General features: G+C 40.7%; 1 protein-coding gene across 3 annotated transcripts in view; it reads left to right on the top strand.

Moving 5' to 3' along the window:
• LUZP2 (leucine zipper protein 2) overlaps positions 1 to 22,588 on the top strand; it is a 462,473-nt gene that overhangs the window by 426,179 nt on the left and 13,706 nt on the right. For 2 of the 3 annotated variants that reach the window (XM_074999009.1, XM_074999008.1), the window contains one exon: positions 14,691 to 14,783. The exons of the other annotated variant lie outside the window; for it this stretch is intronic. In XM_074999009.1, the coding sequence (XP_074855110.1) occupies positions 14,691 to 14,783 (93 nt within the window). The remainder of the gene's footprint in view (positions 1 to 14,690; positions 14,784 to 22,588) is intronic. 3 annotated transcript variants of the gene reach the window in all.

The raw sequence follows: 22,588 nt of genomic DNA, 5'->3' as shown, positions 1-22,588 counted from the left end.
TGCAGTTCGAAAAGAATCCACATGCAGAAGAATTTATTCTTTGCTTTGTCTGATTTTTCGGAAAGTTGTCCTCACATTATCATTTATTCTATGAACATGAAATTGTTTTCCCCAGAAACAGAGTGGAAATATTTGCCTATCACCTTCAGACACCAATAACATTAACCCAGTGCATTTCAAACCTGGTGTTATAATAGCCAATATGCAAACTGCTCAAAAATACTAAGTGTCATAGTGTAGACAGTTAACATCAGGAACATTACACACAGCATGAACCATTCTGTAAGGCTACATCTACACTAGAAGCATCAGTCTACAGAAGTTACTGTTGAAAGAGATGTTCTGACAAAACTTCTGTCGACAGATCATGCCCACACATAAAAACAGATAGATCTCGTGATCCACTCTGTCAATAGAAGGGCATCTGCTCAACTTTTTTGTCTACAGTTTCTGCTGACAAAACCCATTTTTTGTGTAGACACTCTGTGAGCTTTGGCTACAAAATTCTCTAGTGTAGGCATAGGCTAAGTGTTCGTGACAATAGTTACAGAAATCCCACTCTGGCTTACCTTAAGGATCATCTTATAGTGTGGCACTATTCATCTTTTTTATGTCTTGGCTTATTGAATTATCATTTATGAGGCATAATATCCATGGCAGTGATATGCACTGGTAGCAAGGGGATTTTGTATTTAAGAGCTTTGGCATTTAATCACCCAGAACAGCAATGAACATTATCTCTTAAGTATTATTTGTACTCATGTAGCTATTTTTGGAACCAAGTGAGGCTGGGTGATATATTAGATCTTTTTGGGTACTTGATTTTCCCTAGTAGCCTATCAAATGAATTATAAACTAACTCCAGTATCTTCAGTATCTCCACTTCTTTGCTGTCTTTTCCAGATAGTCCAAGTATCATATTTTCACATGATTAAAAATGTCTTTTGTGTCCAACATAATAAACTACATTTTATTTTAAAACTCTCAAATGGCCATTAGTGTACAATATTTTAGTAAGCTTTATACAAGAGACCTATTGATAAGATACAGGTTAGAAACTGTACATTTTTCAAATTCCTCACAGAGGGGTATCCATGTTAGGCTGGTTCTACATGGAGATCTTTTCATTGTTGCTTCCAGCAGAGCTATGCAAAGTGAGCTTCTCAGGATTTCAAATGTCTGCTTATTTGCATGCTCCCGAGTCTCAGCACCATGGCTCCATGAAAATTCGATTTTGGCAGAAGAGGGTGCTGGCACTGCAGAGGCCATGTGGACGTGCCTCTGCTGGCTAAACCCCCCTCTGTTGCCAGTCCTTTATGCCTGAAATATTTCAGTTACAAGGGACTGGTGACAAAGGGGGGTTTAGCCTGCAGATGTATGTCCACATGGCCTCCGCAATGATGGCACTGAACTCTTGCTGGGCTATGGTGGTGAGCTTCAGGAGTATGCAAATAAACAGTCATTTGCAATCCTGAGAAGCTCACTTTGCACACCTCTGCTGGCAGCAGCGCTGAACAGAGCTCTGTGTAGAACCAGCCTTATGGTATGTGTAAACAGCAGCCTTATTTCCCAGAATAGCTTATTTCAAATTAACGCTGTTACACACAAAAATGCACTTCAAAATAGCACTTAGCATCTACGCGCACACAGCCTATTTCTAAATACAGACATTGGACACATTGGCTACGTCTACACGTGCACGCTACATCGAAATAGCTAATTTCGAAGTAGCGACATCGAAATAGCCTATTTCGATGAATAACGTCTACACGTCCTCCAGGGCCGGCAACGTCGATGTTCAACTTCGACGTTGCTCAGCCCAACATCGAAATAGGCGCAGCGAGGGAACGTCTACACGCCAAAGTAGCACACATCAAAATAAGGGAGCCAGGCACAGCTGCAGACAGGGTCACGGGGCGGACTCAACAGCAAGTCGCTCCCTTAAAGGGCCCCTCCCAGACACACTTTCATTAAACAGTGCAAGATACACAGAGCCAACAACTAGTTGCAGACCCTGTATATGCAGCACGGACCCCCAGCTGCAGCAGCAGCAGCCAGAAGCCCTGGGCTAAGGGCTGCTGCACACGGTGACCACAGAGCCCCGCAAGGGCTGGAGAGAGAGTATCTCTCAACCCCTCAGCTGATGGCCGCCATGGCGGACCCCGCTATTTCGATGTTGCGGGACGCGGATCGTCTACACGTCCCTACTTCGATGTTGAACGTCGAAGTAGGGCGCTATTCCCATCCCCTCATGGGGTTAGCGACTTCGACGTCTCGCCGCCTAACGTCGATTTCAACTTCGAAATAGCGCCCAACACGTGTAGCCGCGACGGGCACTATTTCGAAGTTACTGCCGCTACTTCGAAGTAGCGTGCACGTGTAGACGCAGCTATTATGGCTTATATCGAAATAAGCTATATTCCCTGACTTACCAGCAGCTCTTTCGAAATAGATATTTTCAAATAAGCAATGTTCCTCAGAGAATGAGGTTTACCAATTTCAAAATAAGCCATCTGGTTGTACAGTGTAGATGACAGGTTAGTTATTTCGAAATAACAGCTGTTATTTTGAAATAACTTTGCAGTATAGACCTATCCTTAGTCTGTAGCTTCACAAAAACAAAACAAAACAAAAACAAATACCCTAGGGTCTCAACATTCACAAAGGTTCCATGTTGGGTTCCATGTTGGGAACCCTTGCAAAAGTTGAATTTCACAAAGATGGCAGCCTCCAGCTGCTGGCACTCCTGCCCAGAGCCTGAGGAGAAGCAGCAGCTGCCGGCATGACTGCCAGGGACCACGGGGGAAGCAGTGGCTGCCAGAGCTCCTTACTGGGGCCCCAGGAGAAGTGGTGTTTGCCGGTGCTCCTACCCAGGGCCCCAGAGAAGTGGCGGCTGCTGGTGGTCCATGCCCCAGAGCCTAAGGGGAAGTGGTGGCTACTGGGGCTCCGTGTCCTGGAGCTCCGGGGGAGGTGGCCACTCCAGCCCCTGGTAAATAATTAAATTCATGACCTGTAGGTTCACCAATATTAATTCTCTACTGTAAATAAAAATAAGCAGTCCTGTAGCACCTTCAGGTCTTACTCACAAAAGCTCATTACCTAGTAAATAAAATTATTAGTTTTTAAGGTGCTATAGGACTACTTATTTTTCAAATTATCTCACAATAGTTAAACAGGTATAAATTCTCATAAACTAGTACGTATATAGGCACATTACCATCCAGTAATGTTCATTGTCATCTCAGAAAGGCCCTATTAAACAAAATGAATGAGATTCATGTTCATCATCATTCAGTGGTTGTTGGAGAAGGTACATTTGTAATATATAATTTAGATTGTTTATTGGAAATTGGGACTTACCTCAAACGGGGCAAAAGCAAGTGAGAACCAAGTGCTGCTGTTGGCTTTGGTTTGGAAGCTTGCTACTGACACCCCTTGATACTTGAGACAGGAAGATGTTGGGGAAAGCTGCTTTATGTTTATTGTAGAAAATGTAAAATAATTTTACTGCAGGGTTTAGAGAAAGAAGAACATGAGTTTTTGTGAAATTATGCCCAGAGATAAGCTTTGTATTTTGCAAAACAAAAAGCCAGTCTGGTAGCACTTTAAAGACTAACAAAATAATTTATTAAGTGGTGAGCTTCTGTGGGGCAGACCAGTGGGCATGGGTTGTGATATGTAAGCACTTAGCTGTAGATAACAGACTTCTCAGTTATTAAATCTGTGATGGTAAGTGTTGTGATTGGTATTTATGTTGTTTATACTTGTCTGTAAGGTTCCACTTATTTCTACACTTCAATAGGAGACAGAGAGAGATAGATACTCACCTCAGAACACTTGCTAGCCTGGTGAGTAGGACAATCATTGCGGACAAGGGAAAATCCTGGGATTTAAACCATGGTGAATGTCTTAACCACTGGTCTCTTGAGTAAAAGTAGCAAAGGTGTGGGTGGGGGGGTGGAGGGGAGAATAGCACTTTCTGCACTTTTGTTTTAATTATTCTAACCTTTCATTTATTTTGTTTATTTTTATTGCCCAAAAATATGTTTCCTTTGACCCAAAATGAAATGCTTCTTAATTTTTTCAATTTGGTAATAATTTCTGTGTGTATGCTTGTTTGTTTCAATCTGACCTGAAATGAATTCTTTTTTCCATGTTTCTAAACTCCCAGCAAACCAAAAAATCAGTTATTTACAACTAACACTGATCTAAAATATAGTTGTTTTTAGTTTTGAATTTTTGAAAATATTTTCTAAATAAAACTGAACTAAAATTTGAAATGGAAATTCAACACAAGGCCACCAAATGTTTTGGTTGTCCCAGGTCTATGTTTTTCACTGAAAAAAGTTTTGGCCATATTTTTTTTTCTGCCTAGCTCTACTTAATCAGCTGTTCAGTAGTAATGTACTTTTCCCCGTCATAATTTCATACGCAGGATTTAAGATAATTCAGGGTGACATGGAAACTCCAGGACACCACATGCATGGGACAGTTATGTGAGTAATAGGTTTCTAAACTGAACACCAACTGTCCTCTAGTCTGTACACAAACTTAAGTTAGTAAAGTAAATGGAATTTAGTTAAAAATGTTTTATTAGAAAATCACAAATAAAATCTTTTCTCTTGGATGTATTTATTCCTGGAAGACTGCATGACATCCAATAATGTATCGCATTAGTGTGTTGGCAGCATTGTAATAGAGTTGGCTTCCTTGCACTTGCCTTCTGGCAAAGTGAATAGTGCTGAGGAGATAGGGTGAGGGTGGATCAGGGACATTATTAACAACATAATCTGTCTTTCCTCCAGTTATCCTTAAGGTCTTCCCACCCCACTTTTTCTTCTGCACACCCATGCATTCTGTTGATGGTGTTCTACTCTGAGCTGTGCTTATGTCTAATAATTTTAGCCAAAAATGTACTTGCCAGGGTCAAAGCAAAACAAATTTTCCTGAATGCCAGCTGCCCTCACAGCATATGGGAATTTGTGATAACAGTGGTGTTAAACAATGGATACTGCCTTGAAGTGTGGTGCACCCCTTGCCTACACTTTGAATAAGAATGAGGCTGTTTCTTTACCTCCAAATATGCATGATTATGTATCTTCACATGATTGCTTATGCATATGAGAACCTCCCAAACATGAATATTCTCCTTTATTCTTAGAAATTGCAACAGAAAATCTAATGACAATCATTTGAGCAAACAATGGCTATCAATGAGGAATTTAGGTTTAGTTAAATTTTTGACTTGTTAGTAGGTTTATGCAATTTGCTTAATATAGTGAATGGAGATTGTAGCAGTAATTGGGAATGCTTAGTTAGGTCTCTCTTATAAAAGGTTGTTACAAATGATAGATTGGTATCAGCGGTTTTAGACTGTTATCAATTTATTTGGATAAAGAAAAGTATTTTAGGCTGAAGAGTTACACAGTCTAAATACCAAAAGTCAGCCCCATCTCTCTTGCCCTCTCAACAACTACAAAATCTGAAATTAAAGAGCTCTTTCCTAATTCTTACCTATACAACTTTTTATGAATGTGCTTTTTATTCATGTCTTGTAACTACAGTAGAGATTTAAGAGCGAAGAGCACAGAATAACAAAAAAAACATAGAACCATTGATCATCCATGTTATATACTACAGTGAAACAACTATGTAGTCACAAGTATGTTACAATATTTCAAAAGTTTAAAGTGTTTGTCAAATTTTCTGGCTCTGCTTGAGAAAAAGAACAATTATAACTTGTCTCATTAAAATTTGAGCATCAGCAGATTGATAATTGCTGAGGAGACTTTTAAGTACAGATCATCTTTTTGACACCAAAAGTAATCACTATCTGATGGACATTTTGAGGTTTGTGTGAGATAAGGTGACTGAATCTCTGCATTTCCAAGATGAGAAGTGTTCAGATTTCATAATTACCATTACAACTGGTATTAGTTCACTTGAGACTTAAGTAAAAAGAAGGAAAGCATTGGATTTTTTTGCAATGATGTCGAAGGCTACCTGGGAGTTTTCAAAAGTGTAGGGATTTATCCTGGTGTTCTGAACAAAATGTCCCTGCAGCACAAAATGTACCAATTAGCAGCCACTTTTCCACACTAAAGATGCTTGAATATCATGGGTGCTAAAGAGATAAAATCCAGATTCTGGAATCATTAATTTTAATTCCACACCTTGCAAGTGTGGAATTTGCAGTGAAAGTTGTCTGCTTAAAAACTGAATACATAAGGCTTTTGCAAACAGTGCATAAACTGATATTGGAATCTATGTAAGTGGTATAATATACAAAGGTTCTTGGATTTATTAGGCCAGAGGGAACAAGGTTTGAACAGGGATGAAAACTAAACTCCCTCTTACTGACAAGAGACCTCTGGGTCTTCGCTGAGTGGCAGTGTCTGCGGAGGATACAAAGGCTTTCTAGGAGTCCTTGCTAGTTGTGCTGCATTTGTTGACCATCAAACCCAGGGAACTGTTGCCTGTATAGTTTCATTATTACCTGGAATTTGATTCTTTTCATGTATTGGTTTCTCATTAGTTGTTTCTTATATGTAAGCTTTTACAGTCAGACTTCCAAGAAACTAACTCAGGGTTTATTTTACACTTCTGTATTTGCAGAAAAGTTGTACAGACTTCAGTGTAGTTTTCCATAAGGGGACTGTCTTGTGTATTCATCTCCAGTTATTAAGAAGCCCCCAGATAATTCTGATTATGTCCAAATTTATGTGGAAACATATGTCATTTCACATTTTGTACAAAAAAGAATGAATCAGGAAGCACAAAGCAATTCTAAGCTGCCCAGAAATGATTCAAAGCTGTCAGGTCAAGCATCTTTTCCTAATGGACACTTCAAAAAAATCATGTGGGGAGTGCTTGCCCTGTGCATGTATGTGGTGTGCAACTAGACAATCAGAGCCTTGGTTTCTGGGGAGAATGTGACAAATGCTACAGGTTACAGGGTGAGAGATTTCTGGATACTTCACAATGCAGATGGCCCATAAAAACACTCCAGTGATCAAACCAACACACAACTCCCTGACCGGTTACCAGTTCTTCCTAGACATGACCAGCACCTTGATCCCATAGAACTAATTTAAGTCCTTCAAGTAAACTGAAGAATGCAGTTCTGAGGAAATTTTGTATCTTGATTTGCATAGAGTCTTGCAAAGTTTCTGACCAGACTAGGTATTAGTTGATTTATCTTTTTATATGAATTTCATTTTTCCAGTTGTTCATCTGTCCCTCTGGTTTCCCATCTGTTGGAAACTCCCATCAGCCTTTGAGGGTGGCTTTAGCTGTCCAGATGGATACCACAGAGTAGGGTGTCAGTCGCTTCCTGTAAAAAAAATTTAAATGTTGCTAATCTTGGCCTTTGATGTTTCTAAAGAAAACATTTATTTCTGGGCAAACTCCAGTGGTACACGCATCTTCCATTTAAACCAAAATAGTTTGTAGGTTTCTGAACGTGGGTATACTGTGGGTTTGACATCTAACATCCTGATGAACTATACAGGTATTAGTGTGGTGGTGAGACCACTGCGTTTTATAATATCATGCGGTGTAGGAGTCCTGGGACACCCAGCCCTTGGCCTAGGGCGGGGGGGTAACCAAAAAGGGTTATAACACTGGCCCAGCCCTCAGTTTGGGGCAGGGCAGCAATTCACCGGTAATACAATACAGGCCCAGCCCTCAGTTCAGGGCGGGCAGCAGTTCACAGTTGTAACACAATCCCAGCCCAGCCCGCAGTCTAGGGTGGGGCAGCAGTTCACAATGGTAATACAGTACAGGCCCAGCCCTCAGTTCAGGGCAGGTAGCAGTTCACAGTTGTAACACAATCCTGGCCCAGCCCTCAGTCTAGGGCGGGGCAGCAGCACAAGGGTTTGAGCACAGGCCCAGCATGGGCTGGCCCTGTCAAGGAGGGGGGAGGGGGTCGCAGGCCCTCCCACTCCACTGCGACCGGGCCTGGGGCCCTGGGAGTCGCTCACACATGACCACGGCAGTGGGGATCCAGGCCGCAACACACTGCCATGGGTTCAGGAGCGTCATTCCCCGGGCCACTTCCTACCTCTACCTCCACCAGGGGAAGGTCCCAGTCCATCTGGTCAGGGGGTCCCGCGGGGTCGGTTTCCTCCAAATCATCCACCTTCGGGGGCTCCGACCAGTCGCTCATGTCGATATCATTGGGATAGTCAGGCGGCGGTAGCACGGTGGGCCCAAGGCGATCCTGGGTCTGAGGGCTGCGGGGGTCCGCCGGGACTCAGGGGCAGGCCGCTTCTGGGGCCTCGTGGTCACTTACCCTTGTTGGTCTGGTCGCGTCTGGGGCTTCCTCCAAGGCGGGGGGTCTACGCCGGCGTAAGGGTCCTGGCAGGTCTGGGAAGTCCGGGTAGTCCCCCTGGGGCATCTGCATCCGTGGTTGCTTGGGGCTGCTGGGGGTTGCTCCTCCAACCCGGCCCGGCCTGGCAGCGATGGGCCCTCTGCCCCTGGCGGCGGGGAGCTCGCGCAGGCCCTTCCTCCCTGCCCGACAGCCCAGGCTTTAATGGGTCCCTAGCCCTGGGCCCTGCCCTCTGAGGGGCGGGCCTCTGGTGTTCTGGCTCCGGGCTCGCCCACCAGGGCCTCTGCGCAGCTTCCTCTGCCTCTGAGTCAGCAGGAGGCCATACTGACTCTGTACATGCGGGTACTTAGATTTATAAAAGTTGGACATGTTTGAGATCAAAGTCAAGGCAGAAATTCTTTAGTTTATATAAAGGCCTTTAACTTAAATTGCTTCTCAGAATGCAGAATAATTCACTGTCACTGCAAAACTTAAACTGAGCACAAAGAAAGCAAGTGGGTTGTGTGTAAGGGAAAATAAATGTCCTGGAGTTGGAGCATTTATTCATGTTGCTGGGCACTGTGGCAGGTAATCTGAACAGTGCTGAGACTTCTCATGTCAATGCTTTCTGACTTAAGTAATGGCTGCACAGTCAGTCCCAACAAGCCTTGTAAGGAGAAGAGAAAGAAGCACTTAAATAACAGTATAATTGAATAAGGAGTTCAACTACATATCAAAGTCACACAAGATGACAAGACAGTAATTCAGTTGCCATAATGAAGTAGTGGTATGAGTCAGTAAAGGAATAATGGTGAGACCAAAGGGATTATGATAATGTATCATATTTTGGGGAAAAAAAAGAAGTATAAGAAGCTTGAATGGGGAAAATATATGGATAGAAGCTAAGAACATTTGGAAAGCACATGCTGGAACTGGAGTCAGTCATTTATTCCACTGCAGTTTGCAGGAGAAATCAGATAAATGATTTTAGCTTGCTTTTCTGTTATAAATATATGGCAATTTTAATTCTAAGACAGGCACACATGAATGCATTCTAGTTTTAGCTGCAAATATATATGTTAAATGGGTTTCAAAGGCTGTGTCTACACGTGCCCCAAACTTCGAAATGGCCATGCAAATGGCCATTTCGAAGTTTACTAATGAAGCGCTGAAATGCATATTCAGCGCTTCATTAGCATGCGGGCGGCAGCGGCGCTTCGAAATTGACGAGCCTCGCCGCCGCGCGGCGCGTCCAGACGGGGCTCCTTTTCGAAAGGACGCCACCTTCTTCGAAGTCCCCTTATTCCCATGAGCTCATGGGAATAAGGGGACTTCGAAGTAGGCGGGGCCCTTTCGAAAAGGAGCCCCGTCTGGACGCGCCGCGCGGCGGCGAGGCTCGTCAATTTCGAAGCGCCGCTGCCGCCCGCATGCTAATGAAGCGCTGAATATGCATTTCAGCGCTTCATTAGTAAACTTCGAAATGGCCATTTGCATGGCCATTTCGAAGTTTGGGGCACGTGTAGACGTAGGAACAGTGTTATTTAGTGCAAATATGTAAATTTTGAAAACTGATTTTTGGAGGGGGCAAACTTGAGAGGTCTCACATGCAAATATCTATATCTTTTCCAAGTAGCACTAGAGGATGCAGATCCACTGAAAAAATTCAGAGATTAAATGCTGAATTTAAAATCTTTGGAAAGGGTTCAGAAGGACTTAATCAAAATAGAAAGGAGTCCAGGAGGTGTTTCCAAATTGTTTTGCCCCCAAATGCATTTTTATGTTCTAAACAATCTATCTACTAAGTGATTTGATTAAGCTAGTGAATGCTGTTTCCATTTTTATTAGACCTGAACTTTTTTTTTCAAAAAAAAAATTAAATGTTTGTTATGAGGCATTCATTCTCATAATCTGAGAGTGACCTCTTTGAACATGAGCTTCTAGTACAATACTGTGACCAACAGAGTTAATACAATCTTTGGGGGTGCACATGGGAATTTTAAATAAGAGTAAAGCAGTTGTTTACCTCTATACCTGGCATGGCTGTAATTGCTGCTGAAACCAGTTCAGATATCAACAATTCAGAAAAAAAAACCATGGATGGTGAAAAAAGAGGGAGGGTCAAAGAGGAGCGAGGAGAATGATCTCTTTGAGCCTCTCACTATATTTTAATCAATCCATTTAGCTTAACAAAGAAAATGTCAAGGGGATTCTTGATTAAAGTCTATGAGTAGAAACTTGGGAAATAAATATTTTAAAATGGGCTCTTCAGTGTGGAAGAGAAAGGTATAACATGAGCCAGATGCTGGAACTAAGGTGCAAATGTTTTATAGTGAGGGTAATTAATCATTGGTATGACGTACCTAGGGTCTTGGTGGAATGTGAATCACTAACAATTTCTAAACCAATGTTGGACATTTTTTTCTAAAATATATACTATAGGAGTAATTCTGGGGGGATTTCTCTACACTGCAGTGTAAAGGAGGCCAGAATGGATCATCACAGTGGTTCCTTCTGACCTTGGTGTCTATTAATCTATAAATGCGAAACAAAAGATTTTTATTATGTGTAAAGAATATAATTTGTGACTTTTTAGATAAGAAACTAATTTCCAATTATTCCTAGAGCCCCAGAACAGCCTTTAGGAAACTAGCTAATCACAGTGGTCAAATGCTGAAGCTCTTACTCAGGTAAAATTACTATTGAAAAGAATGGGAAAGGACAGAACAGGGAATGAGTATGCACTTCATAATGTGTAACCAAACCTATCCATGAACAACCTGGATTTTAGCCACTTTCCAGGATTTTGAAGTGACCAGTTATGATGTGCCAGGGTTTCTGACCAATGGGACATGAAGCAAGTTAGAATTCTTAGAAGGAAGCAGGCTGGTAGTAGGGAAGCCATCCTTGTTTCTGTCTGGCACTCACCAGGATCTGCTTCCCGTCCTACTGTTTTCTGAACCCTTATTGGTGTGAAGACATAACAGGCTATGTGTATGTTGCAAATTTAATCAGGAACCGAGGACATGAGCAGGAGACAACTGACATGCAGCCACATCATGAAAAAGAACCGTAGAAAAATAATGGGTGCTCAGGAAATGTGGAGAAAGAAGCATGAACCATTTTTAAGGGTAGGATGGCAGGAATGTCTAGAGAAATGGGAGAAGGCTCATTTGGTCAAGAAAAGGAAGAGAAATGGAATAGGCATATGAATGGATATGGAGGTTCTGAAGTGCATGGGGGTGAAGGGAGGAACAGACGAAGTGGGAAGGGACTTGTTTGGCACCAGCACCTCCATCAAGAGCATTTAGACTGTGTATGTTTGTCCATGGTGTTCTAGAAAGGGAGAAAGAAACAAAAACATCTGATCACATGGTATGTGTATTGATGAACTTGAAGTAATGAACCTTAATGTGTCAATTGTCTTATGGGAACAGGGAGGTTTTATACAAGAACTCAGTGTTATTCAATTATATTTACTGTGTGAAGCAAGAAAACACCTGTAGAACATTTGGAATTCCAAGTTTACAGAACTTGAATATTATCCCTCAACATCATTGAGATAGGTAGATGACTTAATCAAATTGGTCAATTGTTATGAAAGAAAATTCATTACGTCACCAAAGTGATTTGCCAAATAATATAATTAGCAATGTTTTGCCTTTTTTCAAATATTCAGCTTTCACTTGGTCTGAGATTTGTAAGGTGTGTATCATATTCTATGCCAAAGTTCTGGGACTTCTCCCCTTACTGCTAAAAATACCAGAGAAGCGAGGATTGATTTGGTGTTGCATTAGAGTAAGACTAATAATCTTTCCCAGACTAGGCAGACCACATCCTATCACTACAGCTTGTGTGTCACTTGCCAGTCTCCATGAAACAAAAGTCCTTCACTCAAGAGTTCCTTCTATTATTATAGAAAATATTAATTTTTAGGCCGTACAAATTCTGATTTCTTCTCTTCTGAATTTGTACTGCCTACAAAATAACATTTTCTTTAATAATAGGAGGAGCTCTAGCTAATCTTGACATTTCTATAATGTTGGTGTCTCTTCTTGGTGGTCACTCAATAATGAGTAAGACACCTTCACGTCACCCTCCTATTTCGGAGTCCGTTGATGGCTGATCAGCCCAATTCTGGAGCCGCAGATCTTATCACAAAAGAGGCAGGTGTCAGTAGCTGTTGGAGGGAAGGACAGAGGGATATAGCCCTACACAGATAAAAAATATTTTTGCATATCCAATCCATAATCTGCAAACATGGTCTATAGATATCCACAGATATAAAATGAATTTCCACATAATTGCAGCATTCTTAAAATGGATATACTTTCAAAACTGGTCACTGAAGATCACGAAAGTTGAAGATTTGGTTGGATCTTGTGAAATTTTGAACAGAATGCTAGATTTACTTGCTTCAAGATCTCAGCCAAGATTATACAGTATCCTCATCTCATCTAAATGTATTTATCAGGATACAGCTGCTAAACTTTTCGTGACTTGAAACTCTCATCAAAATCAATGAAGGTTCATAAACACTGATTTTGAAATTTATTGTGGGCTTTATTCTCTGAGCACATATATCAATATATACTCAGAGCATAAATCCTACAATGAAATCCAAAATCAATGTTTATGAGACTTATTGCAGCACCATAATCACTGCAATGAGTCATCAGTTCTCTTTCTGGTGGTTCAAGGATATCACCCTTTTGAGGGACATAGGGCCTGATTCAAATTTTGCTGGTATCAACTGAACTCTTCCTCATAATTTCAGTGGACTTTGGCGCAGACCCTAAAGAATTTCTGATAGAAGTAGTACAATAAAAATACTGTAGCAATTTTCTCTATGATCATGGGTTTAGTGCTTTCAGAACAGATATTCCTATATAACTGATAATGACCAAGCTGTGATAATGATCCACTGTAATTCATCATTATTGTGTTGTATGTTGTACCATAACTGAAATTCTATGTCAAGTTTTATTTTGTAGCATGGTGTGTGTCCTAATTTATTGATGACCTGTATATCAAACTGATCTGAAGATAAAATCTTCTAATTTAATGACTCATATATTTAAATGTTGTGTATGCTTATGCGGCCAACTACTCTATGGTAGTTCTTGTTAGGGCTGAGGGAAGCTGGAGCTATGATAATGTAAACAACAAAAGTATGATGCTGATGCCTATCTATATAAAGAAACTGTATAAAGTCTGTATCAAAATAACATCCAGACTCACTTGTTCTGTTTCAGTTTCTTTGCACCATTGTAATGACGTGTTGGAACATAGCTGAAAAAGGACAATTGAGAATTTTCCCAGTGTTAGAAAAAACAGCTGCTTTATTGTGGTGTTGCAGCTCCTTCACAAACTGATCTCTACATACAAACACCCTGACTTCAGGGGCATATTGTGGGCATAGAGAGGAACGTGTTTGCACCACTCCAATTCACAATCTGTGTAAGGTCCCCTAGGTCACAACCAGTTAGAGTAAGATAAGGAAGTTCTTAAGGGCCGTGTCTACACGTGCCCCAAACTTCAAAATGGCCATGCAAATGGCCATTTCGAAGTTTACTAATGAAGCGCTGAAATGCATATTCAGCGCTTTGTTAGCATGCGGGTGGCCGCAGCACTTCGAAATTGATGCACCTCACCGCCACGCATCTCGTCCAGACGGGGCTCCTTTTTGAAAGGACCCCGCCTACTTCGAAGTCCCGTTATTCCCATCAGCTCATGGGAATAAGGGGACTTCGAAGTAGGCGGCGTCCTTTCGAAAAAGAGCCCAGTCTGGACGAGACGTGAGGCGGCGAGGCACGTCAATTTCAAAATGCTGTGGCCGCTCGCATGCTAATGAAGCACTGAATATGCATTTCAGCGCTTAATTAGTAAACTTCGAAATGGCCATTTGCGTGGCCATTTCAAAGTTTTGGCTACGTCTACACGTGCCCCAGATGTTCCAACTCATGCTAGTCAGCTAGACTATCTCAAAAGTAACAAGAGATTAGGATAGGCACTTGATATTCCTTTTCCCTTCCCTGCATTGTGTGTTGACTGTATCAGGGTGCAGGGGAGAAGCTAAGTCAAATTGTACTTGATTAGCCACTAATATAAAGGAAGTGCTATCAAAGGCAAAGCTTATCATTAAATAAAATAATCATCATGTTTCAGTCTTTGGAGCTGACATCTTGATTATTATGGATTTACCCTATTTAATTCCATGTATCAGAATACTTTGCAAGAAGCAAATGCCCTGAAAATACACGATAGAGTGTAATTGACAATTTAACAATACACTTAATTACATTTTGTTTGCGATTCTGATTTGTCAGGTGTGTTATATTTACAGATTTACTATTTTTTTTCATTTTCTTCTTTTTTTTCCTAGCTTCAGCAGAATATCTCAGTTGATAGGGAGACCGTTCGTGGTGCCTCAAGAAAGGAAGCAAATGAAAGCGTCCAGGATTGTGATTCTCAGAATGTAAGATTAAATTAATTTGGGAGTCAGTACTTAATATACACTGAAAGTAATCATTAAATCTTTAGAGACAGTTTTAATGCTATCCATTTTTAATAATTAAGCCAGTACATATATTTGAAAAGCTATTTCATGTTCAGTTGATTTGAAGCAAATGTTGTTTAGTGTGCAAGGATGCAGTGTACTCCCTGAGTTTTCTTTAGGGATTGGTTAACAGGGTTTGTAAAGCTTTTGTGGAAGAAAAGCAGTAGAGAGATGTGATTTAATGATTAACCAGTTCAGCAATCTATTCATCCCCTCAGAGGTTTGGTTGGACGGCTGCTGGGACATAGGGAGGTACATAATACAGTTATACAACATTCACATTACTAAACAAGAACAAATGCTTCATTTGGGAACAAGAAAGGGAACCTGAGAAAGATTTTTAACTTCAGTATTAACAATGACAATGTAATGGTAAAAATCTGCAATCCTGTCCACTGACAGTCAGCAGCTAGGGAACAAGCTGAAAGCTCAAATCTGTGATATAGCAGAGAAAATGGACAGCAGCCCTTACTGAGTTCAAACATTGCTGTAGCATCCTAATATGAATCTCAAAGCAATTTATCATGTCCTGTTCACAGTGAAAAACAAAAATAGCAGAGGGTTGTTAATGTGAATGATTCACTGCATTTTGCAAAGGATATCACACCAATATGGTCTTAGAAAATGTCCTGATGAGACATGAGAATCAGTAAGAAAAGATGAGAAAAATGAACCTGGGGTGAAATACTCAACACACTCGATTTATTTAAATATAACAACCACTAATATCTCCAGGACACTGGAAAGCCTGCTGGCAGCAATAAACACACCTTTAATCCATGCACTTAAACTGTTAAAACAAAAAAGCATTTAGTAGCACTTTAAAGACTAACAAATTAATTTATTAGGTGATGAGCTTTGGTGGGACACACCCACTTCTTCAGATCATAGCCATACCAGAACAGACTCAATATTTATGGCAAAGAGAACCAACAACAGTAATCAAGGTTGACAAATCAGAAAAATTATTATCAAGGTGAGCAAATCCTCTACTCTCTGATTTGCTCACCTTGATGATAATTTTTCTGATTTGTCAGCCTTGATTACTATTTTTTGTTCTCTGTGCATTAAATATTCAGTCTGTTCTGGTATGGCTATGATCTGAAGAAGTGGGTCTGTCCCACCAAAGCTCATCACCTAATAAATTATTTTGTTAGTCTTTAAAGTGCTACTGGAATGCTTTTTTGTTTTGATAGTATATAGACTAGCACAGCTATATCTCTTTTACTTCTTAAACTGTTATGCAGGGATTGCTTTGCTCACCTCAAAAGTGCAGCTCCCTTTCAGTTGAAACAAAAAAAACCATTTAACAGCACAAAGGAGCTTAGTATACAACAGGAACATGCTACACGACATTTTAAGGAAGGAATTGATTTGATTAGCACTGCAAAGTAGAGAGATGAGCCCTCTGCCTTCATCTCTGTACCACTTATTTGGATATTTTTTTAACAAATAGTTCATGAACTGCTTCCTACTTCTGAGGAATGTTTTTGTTTCTTCTAAGAACCTGCTAAATGGTCACAACAACTTATGTTATAATTATGATGTAGACTACTTGCAAATATGATCCCTATCAGATAGTGTCTCAGTGTAATAAATTATATCTGTATCACAAGATATATTTTGCTCACTGATTTCCAGCACTGCATGTTTAAAAACAAGAGAATATCATTGTGTAAATAGTAAATGACAAATAATTTATTATTTCAGCAGCTGTAGTTAAAATATTACAAGAAGGGATTACTAAGGAGGACTAATTGCCACTATGCATTATTTGTTATACTTTTTAAATAGGGTTGGTAAAAAATTTCATGTTGCAATTTTTCATCAGAAAATTAGGTTATTGACTAAATATAACTTTTCAGAAAAAGTGCCTGCTGCCTGCAGCAAATTTTGACTTTTTAAAAACAAAAAAAACAACAAAAAAAACCAACAAAAAAAACTGCCAACAGAAACACTTTTGGTTTTCAGCTAAAAGTTGAAAAAATATGATTCGGATATGCTGTCATGGAGCCTTATGGGAGCTATATTTTTGTTGCCACATGCCCCAACTCTTCCCTGTGGACTGCTTTCCCCAGCTGAACTACATCTCCCATGATACTCCACCTTGGTTCAACAAAAATTATAACTAGGCAAGCCAAAATCATTGGAAGCACAACTAGGCAAAGAATCAAATACTAACAGCAATTTTTTTAGAAGTACATATTGGGGTGCATTAGGAAGAGCACTGTAAGCAGATCTAAAGAAGTTATTATTCCCCTCTGTTTGGCACAGGTGATGCCACATCTGGAGTATTGCATCAGCTCTGGGCTCCTGGGTGTAGAAAGGATGTGGATGCTTTGGAGAGGGTCCAGCAGAGGGCAATGAAAATGATTAGGGGGCTGGAGCACATGACCTACGAGGAAAGGCTGAGGAATTTGGACTTATTTAGTTTGCAGAAGAGAAGACTGAGGGACAATTTAATAGCAGCCTTCAACTTCCTGAAGGGAGCTGTAAAGAGCATGGAGAGAAGCTGTTCTCAGTAATGACGGATGGCAGAACAAGAAGCAATGGTCTCAAGTTACAGAGCAAGAGGTGTAGGTTGGATATTAGAAAAAACTATTTCGCCAGGAGTGTGGTGAAGCACTGGCATGGCGTTATCTAGAGAGGTGGTGGGGTCTCTGTCCCTAGAGGTTTTTAAGTCCTGACTTTACAAAGTCCTGTCTGGGATGATTTAGTTAGGGTTCATTCTGCGTTGGGCAGGGGACTGGACCACATTAGCCTCCTGATGTTCCTTCCAGGCCTAGGATTCTATGATTTAAATATGAAGCCTACTAAACAAATAGTGACATGACAGGAAAACTGATTTGCTAGCAGTAACAGAGAGGGAGCCGTGCCAGTCTATACACTATCAGAACAAAAAGCAGTCAAGTAGCACTTTAAAGACTAGCAAAATACTTTATTAGGTGAGCTTTTGTGGGACAGACCCACTGGTCTGGAGAAGTGGGTCTGTCCCACGATAGCTCACCTAATAAACTATTTTGCTAGTCTTTAAAGTGCTACTTGACTGCTTTTTGTTCTGATTTGCTAGCAGAGCACTCAAAGAACATAAAGCTCTTATGGAAAAGCTACATGAATTCTTTCCATCAGTCTTCACTTTAGAAGGGTGATGGGCAAACTGGGAACCACAGGGCGAATACAGCTCTTTGGGATTCTGTGTGTGGCCCATCAGACATTTTATTTACCATTGCCCACATGAAGGGTGGCCAGATTCCACTAGTTTCCATCCGTTTAGTTTAGTTTTGTTTTTTTGTTTTTCTTTTGTTTTGTTTTGTTTTTTTTTCCAACCGGTGTTACTAAAATGAACCCACACATAAAGCAGGGGCACATGAAGTGAGGTGTGTGCTGGCTGCACACCCCTGTGAGAGCCATGAGATCCCTCTTCATCCAATCAAAGCATTGCTGTGGTTCAATTGGCACACCCCACACAGTCTAGGTATTCAAGTATAGTTAATAAAATGACCGTGTCCTGAGAACCTATCTTCATTACAACAATCTTGCAGCTCACAGAGATGAAGGAGGGCCACACATGCAGCCCATTCACTAACCTAGGCTGCCTGTTGCAAATGTTCCCACATGTGAACCATTTCTTTAGGTGGCAAATCAGAGCAACTATCCCAGTTTAAAGTGTCAGTGAGGAGGTCTGGTTGTGCCAGGACAATGGGATGTGTGTGGCGAGTGTTTCTCATCAAGCAGAAAGTAAGGGGCCTGGTAGAAGGGCACTTACACTCCAGAATGACAGTAGGGGGCAGCAAGCAAGAATGCCCCCAACAGCCTCAGAGAGCCATGGAGCAGCTGCCATCTGACCCATGCAGCAGGCTGATCTCAGGGAGGACTGCTGATGCCGGGGCAGCATGGCACCCACTGCCATAGGTCACTCATAGGGAGCAGCTGTTGGCTGGCCCCACTTTCTCCCCTCATATCTCCTTGCTCTGATTCCTGCACTCCCTGACCCAAGTTCCTTACCTCCTGCCCTGATTTCTGCAACTTCACCCCCTCTCCAGAGTACTCCACTTTTGGCCCTGCCTCCTGCAGCCCCCTATACCTTCAGCCCCGCCCCCCTCCTCTGAGCCCCATCTCTAAGTCCTGGTCCTGGCCCTGGCCCTGACTTCTGCACCCCACCCCCCAACCTCCAGCCCTGAAGAACCTGAGCAATGCTGGATAAATCTTGAGTAGCAAACAAAAGTGAGATGGAATTGAATACACGTAATGGTACATGTAGCTTTAAAGGCTTTATTGCATCATCCTATTATTACCTGATCTATTGATTATATATTGATCTTATTACAGATCTGTTTTTTCCAATTAGCACTCAGAAATTTTCCCAAGATCAGCCTAGAGTTAGCAGTTGCTCAGCTGGGCGCCTTGATGTGTGTGGCTACAACACAGAGAGTAGGAGAATCAGGCTGCATCTACCTATGAGTTAAAATCAAATTTAAAGGTGTTAGCTCAACATTAAAATGTCACTGTCTTCATTGTAAGTGTTATTAGCTTGATTTAGTCTTCCCTAATATTAATAACAAAATGTTGATATTAAATGGTGGGTATAGCATCAATCTTGAGTTTAAAATGTCAGATAAAGGCTAATGTGGAGGTGGCATGTCTTTCATTTGAATTTATTAGCCTCCGCAATTGTCCTGCATTTATCACACAAAGCTACACAAAGCTCTCAGCTCCCTGCTACTTGTGGGAGCTGGGAAACTGACCAGGGCTGCTGTGCTGTCAGTTTCCTAGGTCCTGCAGCTTGGGGAAGCCAAGAAATTGACTGGGGCTGCTCCACTGTCAGTTTCCCAGATCCCCCAAGCGTCAGATATTTGGGAAACTGACAGAGCTACTGCACGTGGCACCTAGTTCCTCACTACTAGCAGGTCCCAGGAAACTGACCAGGGCTGCTGTGCTGTCAGTTTCTTGGGTCCCCAACCTGCAGGGACCCGGGAAAATAACAGTGGTGCTGTACCCTACTCACGGCTCAGAATGCGGGGCTGAGGGAACTGTGGTATAGGTTCCCACAATGCACTGTTTCAACAGTTGATGTTTAGTGATTTCAGTGTGGAAGCAATATGTCAAATATGTTGGGAGCCTGTGGGAAGTGAGGACACTCAAAATTGAATTTAAAAAAATGCCATTATAAAATAGATTTTTAATAAATTCAAATTTATCTTTTAGTGTAGATGTAGCTTCACACTAAATTAGTAATAGTTGTATTAATACAGTTAGCAACTTTGCAAATGCGCCAACCCAGCAAGGCTGGAGAAGATTAAACAGAAGGCACTGAGCATCCATTATACTTAAACCATCCCTTGAAAAATAACCTGAAGGGTTAGTTATCTTCTTCCCCTTCACCATTATAACCATCACCAGTGGTCATTATGCTAGCATCTCCCAAAGCCTTCATCACTCCCTCACAAAATACGTGGACTTGGATACAACTGTGTAATGTGTTACACTGCCATGCCTAATGCATATTCACTGGAGGGTTCTTCCCTTTGTCTTATTTGTATTTCATCACTTAACTGCTGTTGGAGTGCACATCATTCTCCCATAAGTGACTAATCCTTTTACCTCAAGCTTATTAGGATATATGTCAATCTGTTACCATGGAATTCTTGTGGCCACACATCTGCTGATGTCCCTAACTAAATATAGCCCAAGCTGGTATAAAGTAGCATCTTGTCATTACTTTCCAGCTGTTTAGTCATGAAAGCAGCCTCTCTTGTGATAACTTATGAACTAGCATTACTTTTGGATAGCTCCTTATGCTAAGGCTGTTTGGTTCTTATGCCTTAATTAATTTAGCTAAGATATTGTAGTGTGTCTTTTGGATAAAATATCTTAATTTATCCTCATGCCTTATATAACAAATTACTATATCTATAGAATACACCATTTTAGTTGTGATGGTCACATTACACCCAAGGGGAAATGGAGTAATATATACCACCTCAAAAGAGAGCTCACACAGTCATAATACTACACTACACGGTAGTATTTTAAGAACATGCTGCATATTTTACAGGAAGGCTATGTCTACACTTGCATTCCTCTTTTGAAAGAGGCATGCAAATGAGGGAAATCAAAATGCAAATGAGGCACTGATTTACATATCTGGTGCCTCATTGCATAATCTCTTTTCGAAAGAGCTTCTTTCAAAAGAAGAAAAGCAGTGTACATGGGGCTCTTTCAAAAGTTGACAGAGACTTTTTTATGGTGGTTATCAGAGACATTTTTTATGGGAAGAGAGGTTCCTTTGAAGATAGGGTTTACTTTTAAAAGAGCCCCATCTATGCGGTTGTTCTTCTTTACAAAGGAGCACTTTCGAAAAGAGATTATGCAAATGAGGTACCACATATGTAAATCACATCTCATTTTCATTTTTGATTTCCCTCATTTGCATGCCACTTTTGAAAGAGGAATGCAAGTGCAGACAGAGCCGAAGAGTTTTTCACATGTTTTCGGCTTACTTTTGTAAAGAAAAATTGGCACTATCTTCATGTTCTTTGTCCTGTAAATCCAGGTCTCTGAATCTGCACCCTTCCTGCCATTTACTTTGGGCATGAACAAAGTCTCTGTCAACCACAACTATCTTTCCACAATAGCTGCCTTTCAGTTCTATAATTTTGTTATGAGGATTGGTTGTTGAACTGTCTTTCAGCCACCACCCTGGAAGACCAGTGGACTACTTTTAATTTGATTCCACCCTTTGGCCTATCTGGTTTGGGTGACCCTATCAGGCACTGAAACATTTTCCAACGTAACTCTTAAGGCCAAATGAGAAAACAAAAACTGAGCCATTGCACCAAGCTGTGGTCTCCCAGGGAAGGTAGTGATGCAATTGCCTCCAGTCCAGCTTCCGAGGTGGGGAGAGAAACTAATTTGACATTTTTAGAAATTTGAAAAGCATCTTTAAATTTCATCCCTTTAATTTTTTTTTCTGAAATGTTATTTGTCTTAGGACTTTTCAGAACTTGAAACTAATACCTTCAATACATTATCTCTTTTCTCAGAGTGGTAGAAAAAAACTTTAATTGTTTATCCAATTAACAAGATTCCATTAATTTTGTAGGATTACTCTTCTGCTGACTGATTGCCATAGTAGAGCATAAGTATTTTAGACATCTAAATAAAAGAGACAGAATGTAAATGGCTTGTCAAATAGATCTGATTTTTCCTCTGCACTCCTTATGGCCAAATACTTTGGCAATATTTAGTTTGCTATTCCTACTGCAGGTTTTGTTTATGGTTTATGTGTGTTCATATTAATTAATGTATGTGACTTCTAAAGAGATACACATAAAATTTTATTTATAGGTTGGATGGATCTAGATATGTAGAATGAAATCAATAAATTTGGAAATTGGACAGATTGGAAAAACAGAGCTGCTCCCCATGGGACATTCAATCACTACACGAAGTTAAATCATCTGGTAATATTAATGTTTTGGATTAAATCTGTGAAATTTTCCCTAATTTAGGGCTTCTATTTGTCTCTCCAACACCAACTTTCTTTTCCTTCCCTCTAACATTTAGAAAACACTTTCAGAAGAATTTTCTGTTTCTAGAGGATTTTGTCCAGTGATCAAACTGCTAGGAAATTATCAGTGATATTGTGACTCAACTGATGTGAAAGGGATGGTTGGTTTTGTTTTGGTTTTTTTTTCTATTGGCTTCTGTGGAATCAGGATTTC

The sequence above is a fragment of the Carettochelys insculpta genome, chromosome 6 (genome assembly GCF_033958435.1).
Source record: "Carettochelys insculpta isolate YL-2023 chromosome 6, ASM3395843v1, whole genome shotgun sequence".
Taxonomy (NCBI): domain Eukaryota; kingdom Metazoa; phylum Chordata; order Testudines; family Carettochelyidae; genus Carettochelys; species Carettochelys insculpta.
The sequence above is the reverse complement of the archived record's forward strand: the minus strand, read 5'-3'. Positions and strand labels throughout refer to the sequence as shown.